Source organism: Dipodomys ordii, unplaced genomic scaffold (assembly GCF_000151885.1).
Source record: "Dipodomys ordii isolate 6190 unplaced genomic scaffold, Dord_2.0 Scaffold47, whole genome shotgun sequence".
Classification (NCBI taxonomy): Eukaryota; Metazoa; Chordata; class Mammalia; order Rodentia; family Heteromyidae; genus Dipodomys; species Dipodomys ordii.
Genome location: NW_012267263.1, coordinates 1,722,108 through 1,738,084, shown reverse-complemented (window position 1 = coordinate 1,738,084; position 15,977 = coordinate 1,722,108). Strand labels below are relative to the sequence as shown.

General features: G+C 48.1%; 2 protein-coding genes across 4 annotated transcripts in view; both read left to right on the top strand.

The window, feature by feature from the left end:
* The window catches only part of Acoxl (acyl-CoA oxidase-like), a 278,059-nt gene extending 266,603 nt beyond the window's left edge, over positions 1-11,456 (top strand). Inside the window, 1 exon segment of the mRNA XM_013019717.1 lies at positions 11,184-11,456. Coding sequence (XP_012875171.1) covers positions 11,184-11,456 — 273 coding nt within the window.
* Positions 11,457-14,447: 2,991 nt separating this feature from the next.
* Positions 14,448-15,977, top strand: part of Bcl2l11 (BCL2-like 11 (apoptosis facilitator)) — a 40,697-nt gene continuing 39,167 nt past the window's right edge. For 2 of the 3 annotated variants that reach the window (XM_013019845.1, XM_013019848.1), the window contains exon 1: positions 14,448-14,659. The gene's annotated coding sequence lies outside the window, so the exon portion shown is untranslated. Of the gene's footprint in view, positions 14,660-15,681; positions 15,712-15,977 lie in introns of those variants that run through there. The other variant, XM_013019847.1, reaches the window with a different exon arrangement.

The window sequence follows — 15,977 nt, the reverse complement described above, 5'->3', positions numbered from 1 at the left end:
TCTCTCTCTTTCTCTCTCAATCTCTGTACCTCCCCCCCCCGCCCCTCTCTCTCCTGAGGTTTGAACTCAGGACCTTGCACTTGGCTGGATAGATGCCTCCACCACTTGGGCTATGCCTACAGACATTTTATTCTTTTAGTTATTTTTCAGATAGGGTCTTGCATTTTTATCTGGGGCCAACCAGTGAGAGAGCCAGATGGCAATGGTAGGAGCAGGTGGCTTAGCAAAACTGCTCACCTCAGGGCCAGGAAGAAAGGAAGGGGAAGTGGGCTATGATCCTACAATTCCTTTCAAGAGTACACCCAAATGACATAATGACCTCCTAAAAATTCCACCACCTCCTAATAGCACCACCTTTGGGACCAATCCTTTAACAAATGGGCCTTTTGGAGCCATTTCACATTCAGACGACATCAGCCATGAAACTTGCCCTTCTTTGTATTGATGATCACGTTTGTGAATATATTCTCAAGATTTTTTCATCTACATTTATAGGAGACATTTAGTCTTTGATTTTGTTTTCTTGCTATGAGCTTATTTAAGGCAGCATCACTACTTCATAATATGAAAAGAATTTCTCATCCTTGGTATTTTTTTTTGCCAGTTCTGGGGCATGAACTCAGAGCCTAGGCATTGTCCTTGAGCTTCTTTGGCTCAAGGCTAGCACCCTACCATTTGAGCCACAGAGCCACTTCCTGCTTTTTTCTGTTTATGTGGTACTAGGGAATCAAACCCAGGGCTTCAGGCATGCTAGGCAAGCACTCTACCACTAAGCCACATTCTAAGCCCACTCGGTATGTTTTTAAAGATATTTTGTATAAAGTTGTCAGAGGTTTCTTTTTTTAATACATTTTTATTGTAAAAATAATGTACAGAGGAGTTACAGTTACATGAGTAAGGTAATGAGTACATTTCCTATGGAGCATTATTACCACCTCCTTTGTTTTGCCCATGTAATACATTCCCTCCCAACCTCCCCAACTCTTCCCTCCCCACCACAAGTTGTAAAGTTTGTTTTCAACCTAGTGTCTTGTACATCTCATGGTTACAATGAGTCAACCTGTATCCCTATTTAAGCATTTTGTTTTTTCCCTTCCCCTCCCAAAATTAGAAAATTGTATATGCAAGATGCAGGGCACCTGAATAAAATACAGTGAAAACAGGGGTTATACCATGGGGGAAGAAAATATAAAAGAAACAAAAAACCCACATAATATATTTAAAAAAATAGCAAGAAAGAAAAAAACCACTTGTGTCCCTGTCTTGGGGTTCATTTTGCTTAACATCACCTTATATGGTCATATGTACATAGCTTTTGACCTTTTCTGCTTGTCCTAGACATATACTATTTATTGTAAATAAGGGAAACCATGGGACCTATGTTTCTTTGGGCCTGGCTTACTTCACTTAACATAATTTTTTCTAAGTCTTTCCATTTCCTAATAAATGGAACAGTGTCATTCTTTGTGATGGAGACATAGTATTCCATTGTATTTATATATATGCCACATTTTCTTGATCAATTCATCTACTGAGGGGCATCTGGGTTGGTTCCATATCTTAGCTATGGTAAATAATACTGTGAGAAACATAGTTGTGCTGGTAGCTTTAGTATACTCTTGTTTGTAATTGTTTGGGTAAATGCCCAAAAGTGGGATTTGGGGTCATAGAGGGGCTCTATGTGAAGTCTTTTGAGAAACTTCCATACTGCTTTCCAAATGGTTGAACAACAATGAAGTAGGGTTCCATTTTGGCCACATTCCTTACAGCATCTGTTGTTATTAGAGTTCTTGATTATAGCCATTCTAACTGGGGTGAGGTGGAATCTCAATGTTGTTTTGATTTTTTTTTTTTTTTTGTCGGTCGTGGGGCTTGAACTCTGGGCCTGGGCGCTGTCCCTCAGCTCTTCAGCTCAAGACGAGCGCTCTACCACTTGAGCTACAGTGCCACTTCCGGTTTCTGGTGGTTTATTGGAGATAGGAGTCTCACGGTCTCTCCTGCCCGGGCTGGCTTTGAACCGCGATCCTCAGATCTCAGCCTCCTGAGTAGCTAGGATTACAGGCATGAGCTACCAGCGCCCGGCTCAATGTTGTTTTGATTTGCATTTCTTTTATGGCTAGAGAAGATGAACATTTCTTCATGTTGTCTATTGGCCATCCTTCTTTCCTCTTCAGAGAAGTTTCTCTTTAAGTCTTTTTTTTTTTCTTTTGTTTGAACTCTGGGCTTGGGCGCTGTCCTTGCGCTCTTCTTCAGTTCAAGGGGAGTGCTCTACTGCTTGACCCACAGCATCACTTCCGGTTTTCTAGTGGTTTATTGGAGATAAGAGTCTCACAGACTTTCCTGCCCAGGCTAGCTTTGAACCAAGATTCTCAGATCTCAGCCTCCTGAGTAGCTAGGATTAAAGGCGTGAGCTACCAGCGCCTGGCTTTCTCTTTAAGTCTTTAGCCACTTATTTATCGGGTAGTTGTTTCTTTGAGGATTTGTTGTTGGGAGATTTAATTTTTTGAGTTCCAGGTATATTTTAAATATGAGACCCTTGTCCATTATATGGCTAGTGAAGATCTTCTCCCCATCCGTGGGCTTTCTATTGATCTTGCTAGCTATGTCCTTTGCCATGCAGAAGCTCTGCAGTTTCATGCAATCCCATTTGTCCAACCTTTCTTTAATTTGTTGTGTTTCTGGGACTCTATTAAGAAAATTTCAGCCTGTGCCAAGGAGTCCTAGAATTTCACCTATTCCTTCCTGTAATGTTTTCAGGGTATTTGCTTTGACTTTGAGAGTTTCTAAATAGCATTACAACCTCTGAGGCCAAAATACTTTTGTTGGTTCTTTTTATATTAAACTGAAATCTTGGTTTAACTATTAAATTTTATTTTTCAGCTTAATTTTTAAAACATAGTTTCTTTGGATACAGAATTTTAAAGTTATTGTTATATTGTCTTGTTTTGCATCTGATAAGAATTCAGCTGTGAATTTCTTTTTATGTAGATTGACATTATAACTAATGTTACAAGTTTGTACACTTTTGAGATTCTACTACATGTGCTTAGGTTGAACTATTAAGATATTTATCTGCTTGCTACTCATTGAACTTCTTACATGTACAGGTATGATATTAAATTTATAATCTCAAACTTATAGACATTTTCGCCATTATATTTCCAAATAGTTTATATTTCATTCATGGAAACTTCTGGGATTACAATAGCATATATATGATTGCCTGTGTAATACAACAGGGCACTGAAGTTTTGTATTTTCTTCTTTGTTCATTTGGGGTAATTTCTACTGACGTATTTGTTTTCAAGATTGTGCACTTTTACTTGACAATACTCATCCTGTTGTTAAAGCCATGGCTAATTTTTGATCTCAAATATTCCTCTTTTTTAATTTTTTATTTTTAATATATTTTAATTGTAAAGATACTGTACAGAGGAGTTACAGTTACATGGGTAAGGTAATGAGTACATTTCCTATCGAGCATTGTTACCCCTCCTTTGTTTTTCCCCTACCCTCCCTTCCCTAACCACTTCCCCAATATAGTGTCTTGTACATCTCATTGTTACAATGAGTCAACCTGTTTCAACATTTTGTTATTTCCCTCCTCCCCAAAACAATTAGAAATATATATATATATATATATATATATATATATATATACACACACACACACACACACACACAAGATGCAGGGCACCAGAATTAAATACAATGAAAACAGGGGTTATACCATGGGGGGAGATAATCAAGAAATCTAATAACAAGAGATGCTGGAGGGGATGTGGCCAAAAGGGAACCCTACTGCATTGTTGGTGGGAATGTAAACTTGTTCAACCACTTTGGAAAGCAGTATGGAGGTTCCACTATGACCCAGTAATCATTCACTTTTGGGCATTTACCCAAATGATTACAAACAAGGGTATACTAAAGCTACCAGCACAACTATGTTTCTCACAGCATTATTTACCATAGCTAAGATATGGAACCAACCCAGATGCCCCTCAGTAGATGAATTGATCAAGAAAATGTGATATATATATATATATATATGCATATGTATGTGTGTGTGTGTGTGTGTGTGTGTATGATGGAATTCTATGCCTCCATCAGAAAGAATGGCATCACCCCATTTGTTAGGAAATGGAAAGACTTGGAAAAACTTATATTAAGTGAAGTAAGCCAGGCCCAAAGAAATATCGGTCCCATGGTTTCCCTTATTTGCAATAACTAGTATATGTCTGAGACAAGCAGAAAAGGTCAAAAGCTATGTACGTATGACCATATAAGATGATGCTAAGCGGAATAAACTCCAAGATAGGGACACAAGAGGTTTTATCTTCCTTGCTGCTGTTTTTTTAATGTACGTATAATGTACTATGTAATTTTTTTATTCAAATATTCCTTTGATTCTCGCTTAGAGGTTACATTTATCTCATGAAATATCCCATTGTAGCTCACTAGACCCATTTTTTCCTTGTAAATTCCTAAATACATTTATAATAATTGTCTGCTAATAATCTTTGTCTGCTAATTCCCATAAGGGAGCATTTGGAATTCTGCCTTTACTGACTGTGCTATCTCTAGAGTTTGAGTAACATGTCTTCTTCTTTGCAGGGTGTTTAGAATGTCCTAATGTACTTCAGATATTGTGTATAACAGATTCTAATTCTTGTGCTTCCCTCTCTTCATATGATTATTAGGGTTCAGCAGGGTCTGCTGTAATTAGATGGCATTCACTGTGCTTAGCCTGTCCTACCTCCGTGCTGCCCTTTGATTCCGTCAGCAGTTGAGTTGGAAGGATGCTGGACTATTGTGGCAGTGTCTTTGAGTTCAACTCCAGCATAGCTTCCAAGTACAGAGAGAACTCTGCACATTTCCTTTGTTTTCCAGACCCCATAGCTAATGCTTACATGACAAAATTCTGGATTAGGGTAAATATTGATGGGTCAAACACATTTTCATATGCTTCAGTTCTGAATTCCAGTCCATCTGGCCATTTTTTCTCATCCTTTTAAAGTCTCTCCCCGCCTTAATAGGGTTACACTTTCATTTACCAACCTAAACCCTCATATGCAAAGACATTTCTCTACAAAATTACTTCATCAGAGCTGCCATAAAGTGTAAACTGTGCTTTCTTCATTAACCTCATTAAATGGATCATTTTAATTTTATCCAGATTCATCTGCTTGTTACTGTGAAAGTGAAGTTTTCTTGATTCCTTACATATCCTGAGTAGAAGTAGGAGCCCTTCCAAATTGCTAGTGATATCATTTGGGCCCATGAAGTTAAAACTTGCAAGACAGACCTTCTTTATGATAGCTTTGGATTCAGCCTCCTTAGCTCAAGTTCTTTATCCACAGGTTTGATCAGTGGCAAATAAAAGTATTGTACAAAAACATGTCTGTACTAAAAAAAAACAAACATGTCTGTACTAAATAAATGAGTTTTTCCCTTGCTATGATTTCCTAAGCAATAATTCCCTAAATAGCAATTATTTGCACAGCATTTAGATTGTATTAGGTACAGTAAGTAATTTTGATATAGTGTAAGACACAGGAGATGATGTTATAAGCAAATACTATGCCATTTTCTTTTTCTTTTTTTGGTTGGTCTTGGGGCCTGAACTCTGGGCCTGGGCGCTATCCCTCAGCTCTTCAGATCAAGGCTAGTGAGCTACAAGCCACAGGGCCATTTCGGGCTTTTTTCTGCTTATGTGGTACTGAGGAATCGAATCCAGGGCCTCATGCATACAAGGTAAGCGCTCAACCACTGACCCACCTTCCCAGCCCCACTATGCCATTTTATATGTGGGAGCTGAATATGCACAGATTTGGTTATCTGCAGGGGGCTGTCAAGAGTATTTACCCTGCAGACACCTACTGGATGACTTACTTAGTTCTGGAAGTTTATGGTGCTTCTGCTTTTGAAGAAAATTCTTGATTGAAAATCACTCTCTTGGGTATATACTTATCAGGCTAAGCGATCAGTTGATTAAACAGCCATATCCTTTTGTATGAAAAAGGTGTGAAACTAATATTGCAGCATTATTATAACCACCTAATTGAATATTCTTTCTTGTTTCATGTAAAATGCATTTGTCTATAGAAAATGCTACCAAGAGAGGCACTGTGGTTACTTTAATTCCATTGCCAAAACTTTTCTATGGTTTCCTGTATTCTAGAGGGAAAGTGATGTACCCTTGTGTTCTTTTTAAACTTTCCTCTTATGAATCAGTGGCACAGAGAAAAAGTGCCAGAAGTTCTTATTAAGTGGTTAAAGAGAATGCCTCTGTGTCAGCATTCTTGCTTTATTTAATGATGACCAAGCGAACTTTATAAAGGAATTGGCACTGTAAAGAATGTTGTATTCATTATTAATTGGAGAACATATGATAATAAGAAAATTGAGATGGGAGTATAGTTCAGTGATAGAATGCTTGTGTCAGGTTCTGGGTCCCATCCCTAGGGGAAAAAAATCAATAAGTTGTAATGCTTGTGTTCCTATATATTTAGAAGGTGGAAACCTGGAGAATCCAGGTTCAAATCCAGCCAGAGAATAAAAGTCCAGGAGACTTTATCTTCAGTTAGCCAGTAAAATGCAAAGTGGAGGCACACACACGCACACACACACACACACACACACACACAGAGTAATAACAAGAATATATGTAGTCAATATGTGCCAGCCTTACTTCATTCTTACTTCTTAGAGATAAGGACGGTGTCAAGGTTCAACACTCCACTCCTTCACTGAGTGGACATTTTCTATAATACTTAATAGTTGAATGGTATATTCATCAGGCAAACAAATGATTGCACTAAGAAGAACATTTTGAAGGTAAATCTGTCTCTCCTCAAATTAAACTTTCTAGTTAGGCTCAATAAAGGTGATATTGTTTGGCTAGGAAATTTTCTTCATTCTAACATCTCAGATTATGTTAAATATCTTTAAGAGCTAGTCAACATAAAATATTAATTAAATAGATGCAGAGAAATTATTAAGCTAGAATCTTGATTATTAATTATAACTGCAGAATTTTGTTTTATGCCAATATGACTTGGCTTTAGAGGAAACCACAAGGGCGCATGTATTCTTGGGGCCAAGAGATCTAAGAAACTGAGGCTTGACCCTGCCCCCAAGGAACTGGCCAGTTATCAGAGAAAACAGAAATTGCCCCTGCTCCCGTGTGTGGAGAGTAACTGAAGAAAAAGAATCATAGTATCCGGTGTGAGTCTCAGGTGAGTGTTTATTCTGTTTTTCTTTTTCTTCTTTTCCATGTGTGTGTGCGTGCGTGGGTGTGCACACGCGCACACAGTACTGGGGCTTGAACAGATAGCCAGAGCATTGTCCCTTTTCCATTACCCCTGGGGCCACACCTCCACTTCTGGCTTTTTGCTGGTTGAATAGAGAGAAGAGTCTCACAGACTTTCCTCCTCGGGGTAGCTTTGAACCATAATCCTCAGATCTCACCCTCTTGAGTAGCTAGGATTACAGGCATGAACCCCTAGCACCAGGACAATGCTATGTTTATGTTTATGTTGACTATCAGTCAAATAATAGGGATGAAGATGACAATTAGCTAGCAAAGACCTACCACTCTAACCCCATAAGGAATATTACCTGAATGAAATGCGTGTTATTCTTCAAGAGAGGCAACTCACTATGAGACAAATGAGACCACGGCCTTTGGCATTCAGTGAGCCTAGAAGTCTTTGCAGGAAGCAGGAAGAGCTACAGGTTAATTTCTTGGCCATAGGCATTTCACTGGTCATGATTTGTCAGTCGGCTTGGTGCACATTGGAAGGGATTTGGATTGTGTTTGATGATTTAGGGTGGTGGCTGGAAGGGCAGGAAGGGTCTATAGAGCTGTGCAGAAGACTGCCAACTTTCTTGTGGTGCATGTGTCTTCTCCCATTCCCAGAAAGAGTACCTAGTGTGCTTTGAACATTATCTCCAGGTCTCTCCAGGATGAACCTATTTTCTGGAGAGCTGAAGCCTTGGCCTACTGCAGGAAGTTTCCAGACCCTCCAGCTGGTCCTTTTGCACAGCCAGCTACCTCTGAAGCCAGCCTTCTCGGCATCTTCCTCTAGGGGCAACATCATTCCTAGACCCCATGACCTTCTTGGGAAACTTGAGCTAGCATGGATAGACATCTGGACATTCTGATGTAAGTCAAGCATCCAAGGTCACTCACTTGTTTTGATGGTGGAGACATTTTTTCAGATTTGTGACTTCAACAAAGGTGCTCTATTTCTTTAAACCTTGGTTTGCCTATAAACTAGAATGGTATCTGTAGTAAGGACCAGTGAGTCAGAGAATGTAAAGGTTTCCTCTGCCATCTGACACCCAATAGGTATATAGAAAATACCAACCTGGTTTAGATAGGTATGCAAAGTGCCATATGTTGTTTCTTGGCATTGTTAGGAAGTTACACAAGATGCAAGCAGGCAGACTAGGCAATGGAGGCCTAGTGGCTTCCTTCAGCACCTTGTTGCCTTTACTTGGCCATCTGGGAGGGAAAATGAAGAGTACAGACCCTGACTCGACGGATCAGAAGCAAAGGCTCTCATAACAATCTGACATGTGCAAATGTTAAGAATCAAGATGGGTGCCAATGGTTCATGCCTGCAATCCTAACAACGTAGGCAGGTGAGATTTGGGAATTGCAGTTCAAAGCCAGGCTTTTTTTTTTTCTGTGACAACCTGTAACATTGCTGTATTAACTAGTCAAATATCTTTTGTATTAAGATCCTATTTCCAGCAGTCTTTAAAACTCAACAACTTCCTGAAGTAGGAAACCTGTACTTGCAGTGTACACCCTTAAACCTGCCAAGTCCAGCCTGGGTTATGATGTACAGTGGGACTTCGGTACCTATCATCCTGACAGGCAGAGACATAAGTGAGTGCCTAGAATGACAGCCAAACATCCAATATAACAGAAATGAGACTTGATCCTTCTACCTAAACGTTAATCCTTTGTAGGTTCCTATCACAATCTGTGAAGAATATAGGAAGGAGAATTACAGTCTTCAGAAGTTTACATTAAGAAACAATCTTGACAGTATGGTCACCTCACTTAGTCTTCCCATCAATTCACTGTTCCTTTCTAGCATCAATGAAAGGGTCACAAGTGAAGAAAACTTCTGTTCACCTGCCACTGGATTTTCTTTCTTTTCTTTTTTTCTTTTCTTCCTTCCTTTCTCTCTTTTTTTCTTTTATTTTTCTTTGCCAGTTGAACTCAAGGCCTGGGCACTGTCCCTGAGCTTCTTTTGCTCAAGGCTAGTGCTCTACCACTTGAGCCACAGTGCCACTTTGGCCTTTTCTGCTTATGTGTTACTGAGGAATCGAACCAAGGGCTTCATGCATGCTAGACAAGCACTCTACCACTAAGCCACATTCCTAGCCCTCTTTTCTCTTCCTTTTGTAATCTTTTCTTATGACCGGTGCTGGTGACAGGCTTATAATCATTAGTTTCTCAGGAGGTCAGTATCTGGAAGATTGCAGTTTGAAGCCAACCTGGGCAGAGAAGTCTGACAGACTCCCTTATAAAGTGACTAGCAAAAAAGCAAGGCTGAGGTCTTAGTTTGAGTGATAGAGCATCAATGGAGTATGAGGTCCTGAGTTCAAATCCTCATACCAAAAAACCCTCAGAAATCTGTCTCCTATGATTTGTACCTCTGGTCCTTAATTCTATATTTAGCACTAAACACATGAAGCCCTTGCTTTTTTCCACACACTTTCATTTAAAGTGACAAAAGTTATGTAATGCAGACTCAAAGGGAAATGTATTTTGAATAATTATGTGACATTATGTGGAAAGTTCAGAGGCTGTGTACACCATCTCATGATTTTGAACCTTGTGGTTAAAGACATTGAAAGTTGACAGATTAGTCAGGGATTTGTCAAGAGTATTAATTATGAACTTTGAAATCTTGGTCAGTGAAAGTTCATCTGCGCATCTTGCAAATATGATCAAAGTCTTTTCAGTACTGATTTGATGGTGCTTAACCACAATGTGTGAAGAATGAGGCTTTTCATTAGAAATTACTGATGTAATTGAGGACATTTTCAAGAAAGATACATAATTGGGCTTTTATATATTCATGCTCTTCCCCTCCTCCACCTCCACTCCCATCTGCATTCTGTGAGCTCCTTTGAACACTTCAGATAGCATTTTAGAATGCCACAGAAGGAAAGTGTGTGCTGTTAACTTCAGTGCTACTCAGAGTTCTACCATCCAGGAGGACAAAGTTGGGGGTAGTGGAAATGATGAGTTCAAAATTATATACACAAAAAACTTGTGCTTACTGTGATTTGGGACGTTAAAGGAATTTACTACTTGCTGAGAAGTTGAAAATGATGAGTACAGTACAGAATTGGTTAGGAGAAGGGAAAAGCCATTCCTCTGCAATTATTCAGATACAGAAAATAATCTATGATTTTTCTCTTCTCTGGATGTGAAAATAATGCTCGGGCACGTAAACTGCGGAAAATGAAACAATATGCCCAGTGTAGCTTCTCAAAATCACTGACCCGTAAATCCCCCTCTCTTGAACCAGGGATGTCTGTCTTCTCCATGGCTGCCAGTGACTGCCTGAACAACATTGTGTTGCTTTACTGCAGGTCTCTGGAGTGTAGCTGAAAAGTGCTCAGAGTGTCCAAGAGTGCCAAGCCTTGGTCCTCTGTCCCTTTCTGCAGATTCCACAATCCTCTCTGTGGCCAGCTCTTAGCTGGGAAGGCTGGGAGCAGGCTTACCTGCGGTGAGGTTCTTCTGTTCAGTTGCTCCTGCGCTCCGGAAGGTGGCGCCCTAGCCACTCCAGAGGAGGAAAGGAAGGGAACCTCGAGGGAGAAGAGAAAGAGGGGGTGGGGGGGGGGGGGGGGGGGGGGAGGGGCGGAAGAGCTTAGTTCTTAGACCAAGGGCTCTGGCGAGTAAGTCGCCACCTCCACTCTTTTACGGAAAACGCCTAGATGTCTGGCCTGCTAGGGGACAGTTCGAAATTCTGGAGATAAATAGTGTTCCGAGGGTTATTCATAGCCAATTGCTTCTGGCCTACTGCGTCCCAGGGAAGGGTTGGTTTCCGTGCCTCCTGAGTGCTCAGCTGCGTGCGGGTGTGCAGAAAGCCGCGGGTCTCAGGGAGAGCGCGCGTCAGCAGACCCTTGGCCCTTTGTGTCTTGCTTGGCAGTGGCTGCACCCGTGCGCGTCGGTGAAGAATGATGCCCTGAGGGTGGGGTCTGCCTTGAACCTTCCACTCGCCGACCTCCAAGCGCCGACAGCGGGAATCCCCGACCCGCAGGCCTCCTGGGCCCTCTATCCCGCGCCCGCGGAGCCAGCCGCCCGCCCTCCAGGCCCGCACCCCGCGCCCCGCGCCAAGCTGTACCCCGCGTGGCGTGGTGTGAACCGGCCCCTTTGGAGCTGCCACGAAGCTGGCCCCGCTAGCCCCGGGAGCTGGGGCTGAGGCCAGGCTGGCTCGTGCGGGGGCCCCTGCCCGCGGGCAGTTTGATCGTGAAGCCGAGGTCCTGCCCGGGGCTGGTGAAGGCGCACGGCGGCGGCTGGGGCCCCGGCGGCCGCTTCCTGGGGAATTCTCCCTTCCTGTCCCCTGGAGCCCCCCCTCCCTCGGCTTCAGACCCTCAGGAGCTCCCCGCCCCCACCTCCACCGCCCGGTGCCGGCCTCGAGGATTTGCTGTCCTTGGTGACTCACATTCCCCGTAATTTTGAAAAACGGCGGTGCAAAGTTAAAAGAAAAAAAATCAAAACAAAAAAAAATCAAACACCCTCAGGCAAAAGAAGAGGGGGGACGTCCCATCGCCCCACGCACCGGCAAAAGTTGGCTTGGGCGAGTGGCACCGGCCGAGGCTGGGCTCCGCGCAGAAACGCACCCGAGGAGAGGGGGCGGGGGGGGGGCTGGAGTTGTGCTTTCAGTAGAGCAAGGAGTCCAGCTGATCCCTCCCCCTGGCACCCCCCCCTCCCCGGTGGACGGCTTCCTGATCCCAGATCAATCCCCCCCGCCCCCTTCACACACACACACACACACACACACACACACACACACACACACACACACACATTAGCCCCCGCGTAAAAGTTCAATCTGTCCCGTAGAAGAGCGCAGTCTTGAAGCTGAATAAAGCAATGAACTGAAAGGGCGGCGCGCCCGCAGCCTGGAGTGCTGAGGAGGCGGGTTTGGGGGATCCACTGCCGAATGAACTGGTTTCGAAACTTGGAAAGACCCCACAGGCGGCGCCCGCGGTGCGTGCATGTCCCCTGTCCGCTCAGTCCGAGTCCTCGCTTTCCTCCCTCCACACGCCGGCCGGTGGCAGGGAGGGGTTACTGTCCTGCAGCGAGATCGATATCCAGGATCGGTGAGCCAGAGCCCACCGGCCTTTCCCACGATGCCCTTCACGCCTGGAGGGATTCCCGCACGCACCGCGGGGAAAGAGCCGGACAGGGGCTCCAAGCCGCCTGATGCGCGTCGGGTGGAAGGGCCCCAGCTCGTCCGAGTTAACGAGAACCACCGCCTCCGGGCAGGCTTCTTTGTTAAGCCCTAATCTGGAGCTCCTGGCTTTCCCCGACGCCTAGGTATTGACCGGGTCGCAAGGGCGAGGCGACGCACGGACCACGCGACTTGGCGGCGTGGTTCTTTTGCGGGTCGTGCTCCGCGTCGCCCGACGCCCGAGATGGCACCGGGTAGGACCCAGGGTGGCTGACGGCTCACCCTTGGGGCTCTTTCCCCGCGGGCGCAGCAGGTTGCATTGCCTACCTCCACCCCCGACGCGGAGTTGCAGAGGCACAAAGCTCGACGGGAGCCACCGCCGAGGGCCACGGCAGCGATTCCCGCGGTTAGGACAGGTCTCGGCTTCCTAGAGTCCAGTCTGTCCGCGATGTGCACGCCCTCGACCTTTCCCTCTTGCTACGAACTCCCCGGGCCGGACCGGCGTGCTTCCTCTAGCCGGTCCTTCGCCCCGCTCGGGACGCACCGGAGACTAATCTGGGGTGGTGCTGGGTCACGCCGACATTAGAACGGCTTCTACACACGAACCATGCCCACGGCGCCCCGGCCGTAGCAAGGCCTCCCCACTCGCTCCTCTACTTGGAGGCCCCTTCCACGGCCTGATCGAGGTGCAGATTGGAGTAGCTCCTCCATTGAGTGTTCTTCAGCTCGGCGTCGCAGAAGGCAAGATGTTCCGTTTCCTGACCCATCCTCCCGCTCCCCGCCGCGCTCCCGTCCACCCCGGGGGGCGAGGAACCGAGGCGCGCAAAGAACTAGCAGGAAGGGCCAGGCATGGGGCCAGGGACACCTGTTCGGCGGGAGGACCGGGGTTCAGACCCACAGAAGAGATGGAGTGTGGTCTCCCCGGGAGAGGGAAGAGTGAAGACTCGAAAACGAGGCTGGGGTTGCAAAGGGAGGAAGGGTGGGGAATACTGTGACCTCCAGACGGCGGCCCCAGCGCGGCCCGAACTGCGCCGCTTCGCCGGCACCGACTCCAGCCCACCGAAGGACCGAATCTGGCCGGTCCCCGCGGGCCCAGCCCAGCTCACCTTCTCTACCGGAGACCGAGGCTCTCTTGGGTGCCTTTTTATTTCTAATGTTTGTTCAGTATCGTTTCTTTTGGGTTCTCTCCCTCCCTCCCACTCTCCTTTCCTCCTTCTCTCCCCCCACATTTCCTTATTTGACGGGCGTACAGTTGCTTCGCGCCCCGCACCTGAGTTGCGTGGGAGCGGCTGTGGGCTGCTGTTTGTGCTTTTCTTGACTGACCTTTCCCCCTCCCGGGGGCGGGGGGGGTTTGTCTCCCCCCCAAGGCTAAGCTCTGGGAAAAAAAATCCGACGATGGCGCGCGGGGTGACCGGAAGCGACGTCCGAGTCCGGCCACGGGGCGCGGGGAGGACAGCGAGCGTCTCGCGGATCTGGGTCCCACCCGACGCCTGGGAGTCTTACGCGAGCACGCTCAGAGACTCGGTGCCCAACTTTGTCCTGCGCTGTTTTCGAAGAGCGACCCAGCACAGCTCGAAGCGGGGCTAGTCCGCGCAGCAAACGCTAGAGGCGGCCTCCTGGAGCTCTCCTCCGGCGACCGTGCCCAGCGGGCGCAGTATTTCCCGGGGTGCCCTCACAGTTCTTGCCGCTGCGCCCGCCGACGACAGGGGGAACACTTTGGGGTGGGGGGGATGGGCAGCCGCAGCTGCCAGCAAGCCGAGTCACTCGGGTAAACACGCTGGGGTGGGCGGTGCGCAACGCAGGGAACCCGTCGGGACCACCCCCGCCTTTACCTGTCCCAGCCTGCAGGAGCCCGCGGCCCCGGCTCTGTGGGGGCGGTGCTTAGCTGCCAGCCCGCCGGGGCGGGAACTCCAAGGGGCGGAGCTCCAGGTGATTGGGCGCCGGCGCGGGGCCGCCTGTCTGAGCAGGGCTGCAGCGAACCGCGGGTTTCACTTCGCTCCGCGCAGCCGCCGGGTCGACAGCTCGTCAGGAGCCCAACGCCCTGACCTGCCGCTGCCCGCCGCCGCCGGTTCTTGCAGCCGCTCCGCGATCCTTGCTCCTCTGCAGACAGCACCGTCTCGGGCTGCTCGGCTTGTCCAGCTCCTGTGGCCACCGCCTCGGCGTCTCCCCCCCCCCCGGCCCTCGTTCCCCCAATGTCTGACTCTGACTCCCGGACTGAGAAACGCAAGGTAAACACCTCCGAATTCCGGAGCACCGGCTTGGGACCGCTGGAAGACCGGCACAGGCGCCGGAGCTCGAGCCGCTCCATCCCCCGCCCGCTTCCCTCGCACGTGCAGGCAGAATCGCGCGTATTTGCCCCACTAGTCGCAATAGGTGCAGGCGGGTCCCCTCCTGGGCAGGTCCACTCTAGGCCAGGGCTGGCTGTGGGCCGCCGAGGACACCTGACCGAAGTACGACTGGGGCCTGGATTTCGCACCCGGCGGGGGGACGGGGGGTGGGTCATGAAGCCCTGTTGGCCGGGCTGGGAGAGCGCGAGCTGTCGTCGCCGTGCTGGGGACTTGCCCCGTGAGCCTAAAGGAGAAGTTTCGCCGACAGCCCGGCGATCCCCTGCTTGTAGCCACGCAGTACCTGAGGGTTTGGCGGCTTGGCTCTTCGGGCGCATGAGCCCGTTGCGGAGAGTTTGCGGAACTGCGGTGGGGATTTAACTGACAAGGCTGGTCTTTTCCTGTGACTCATGCAAGCCGAGGTTTAGCTGCTGGTGTTGCTTTGTCGGATCTGCCTGGAGGCCCAGCCCCCGCTGTGTGCGCCCTGCGGACAACGTCAGTCAGACAGGATCCACTGGCCGCGAGGGACTCAGGGCCTCTCCGGACCACTAAGGCCACACGGGGGACCAACCAACCAGCAGAACTAGCTCGGTCCTCAGGGCTGGGCTCTCCTAGCGGCTCCCGAGTGCTGGATCGCACCGATACTCGTTTGCTGTGCAGGCTGGTGGCGCCGTACCTTCGGGGGACGTGTTTCCCCGGGGTTGGCACTGATGGTGCAGGGCCCGCGGGACACTGGGGAACGAGAGTTGGGTGTGTGCGCTAGTGACCAGAGATGGTCGTTCCGATTTGGTGCGTACCCGCGGCGCTTGGGGACCTAGGATGAAGTTGCAGCAGTTGGCTGGATGCTGCAGCCGGGGCTAGGGCAGCCGTTGAGGTCGGCAACTCGACCTACCCGAACCAGTGTGTTGACTGCCCATCTAGTCCCGGGAAGTTCTTCGGTCTCGCTTTGTCTCCAGGTGATCTTGCCCGGGGCGGCGGGAACTGCTGCAGCGCGCGCGGTGTCCCTAACGCAGGGGCGGGGCGGACAGCCAGAGCCCAGCCTGGAGGTTGTGGCCGCCTCAGCCCTAGTGGAGCTGGAGGGCGAGTTTGTCAACAATCGCCTCGCCTTTGGCTGCCTGACCCGTAGGCGCCGCCCCCGCCGCCGCTGCCCATTGGCTGCAGCACCGAGCGACCGCGCACGGGCCAATTGGGAGCGCGGGCACCGGGCGCCAGCTGCGCGGGG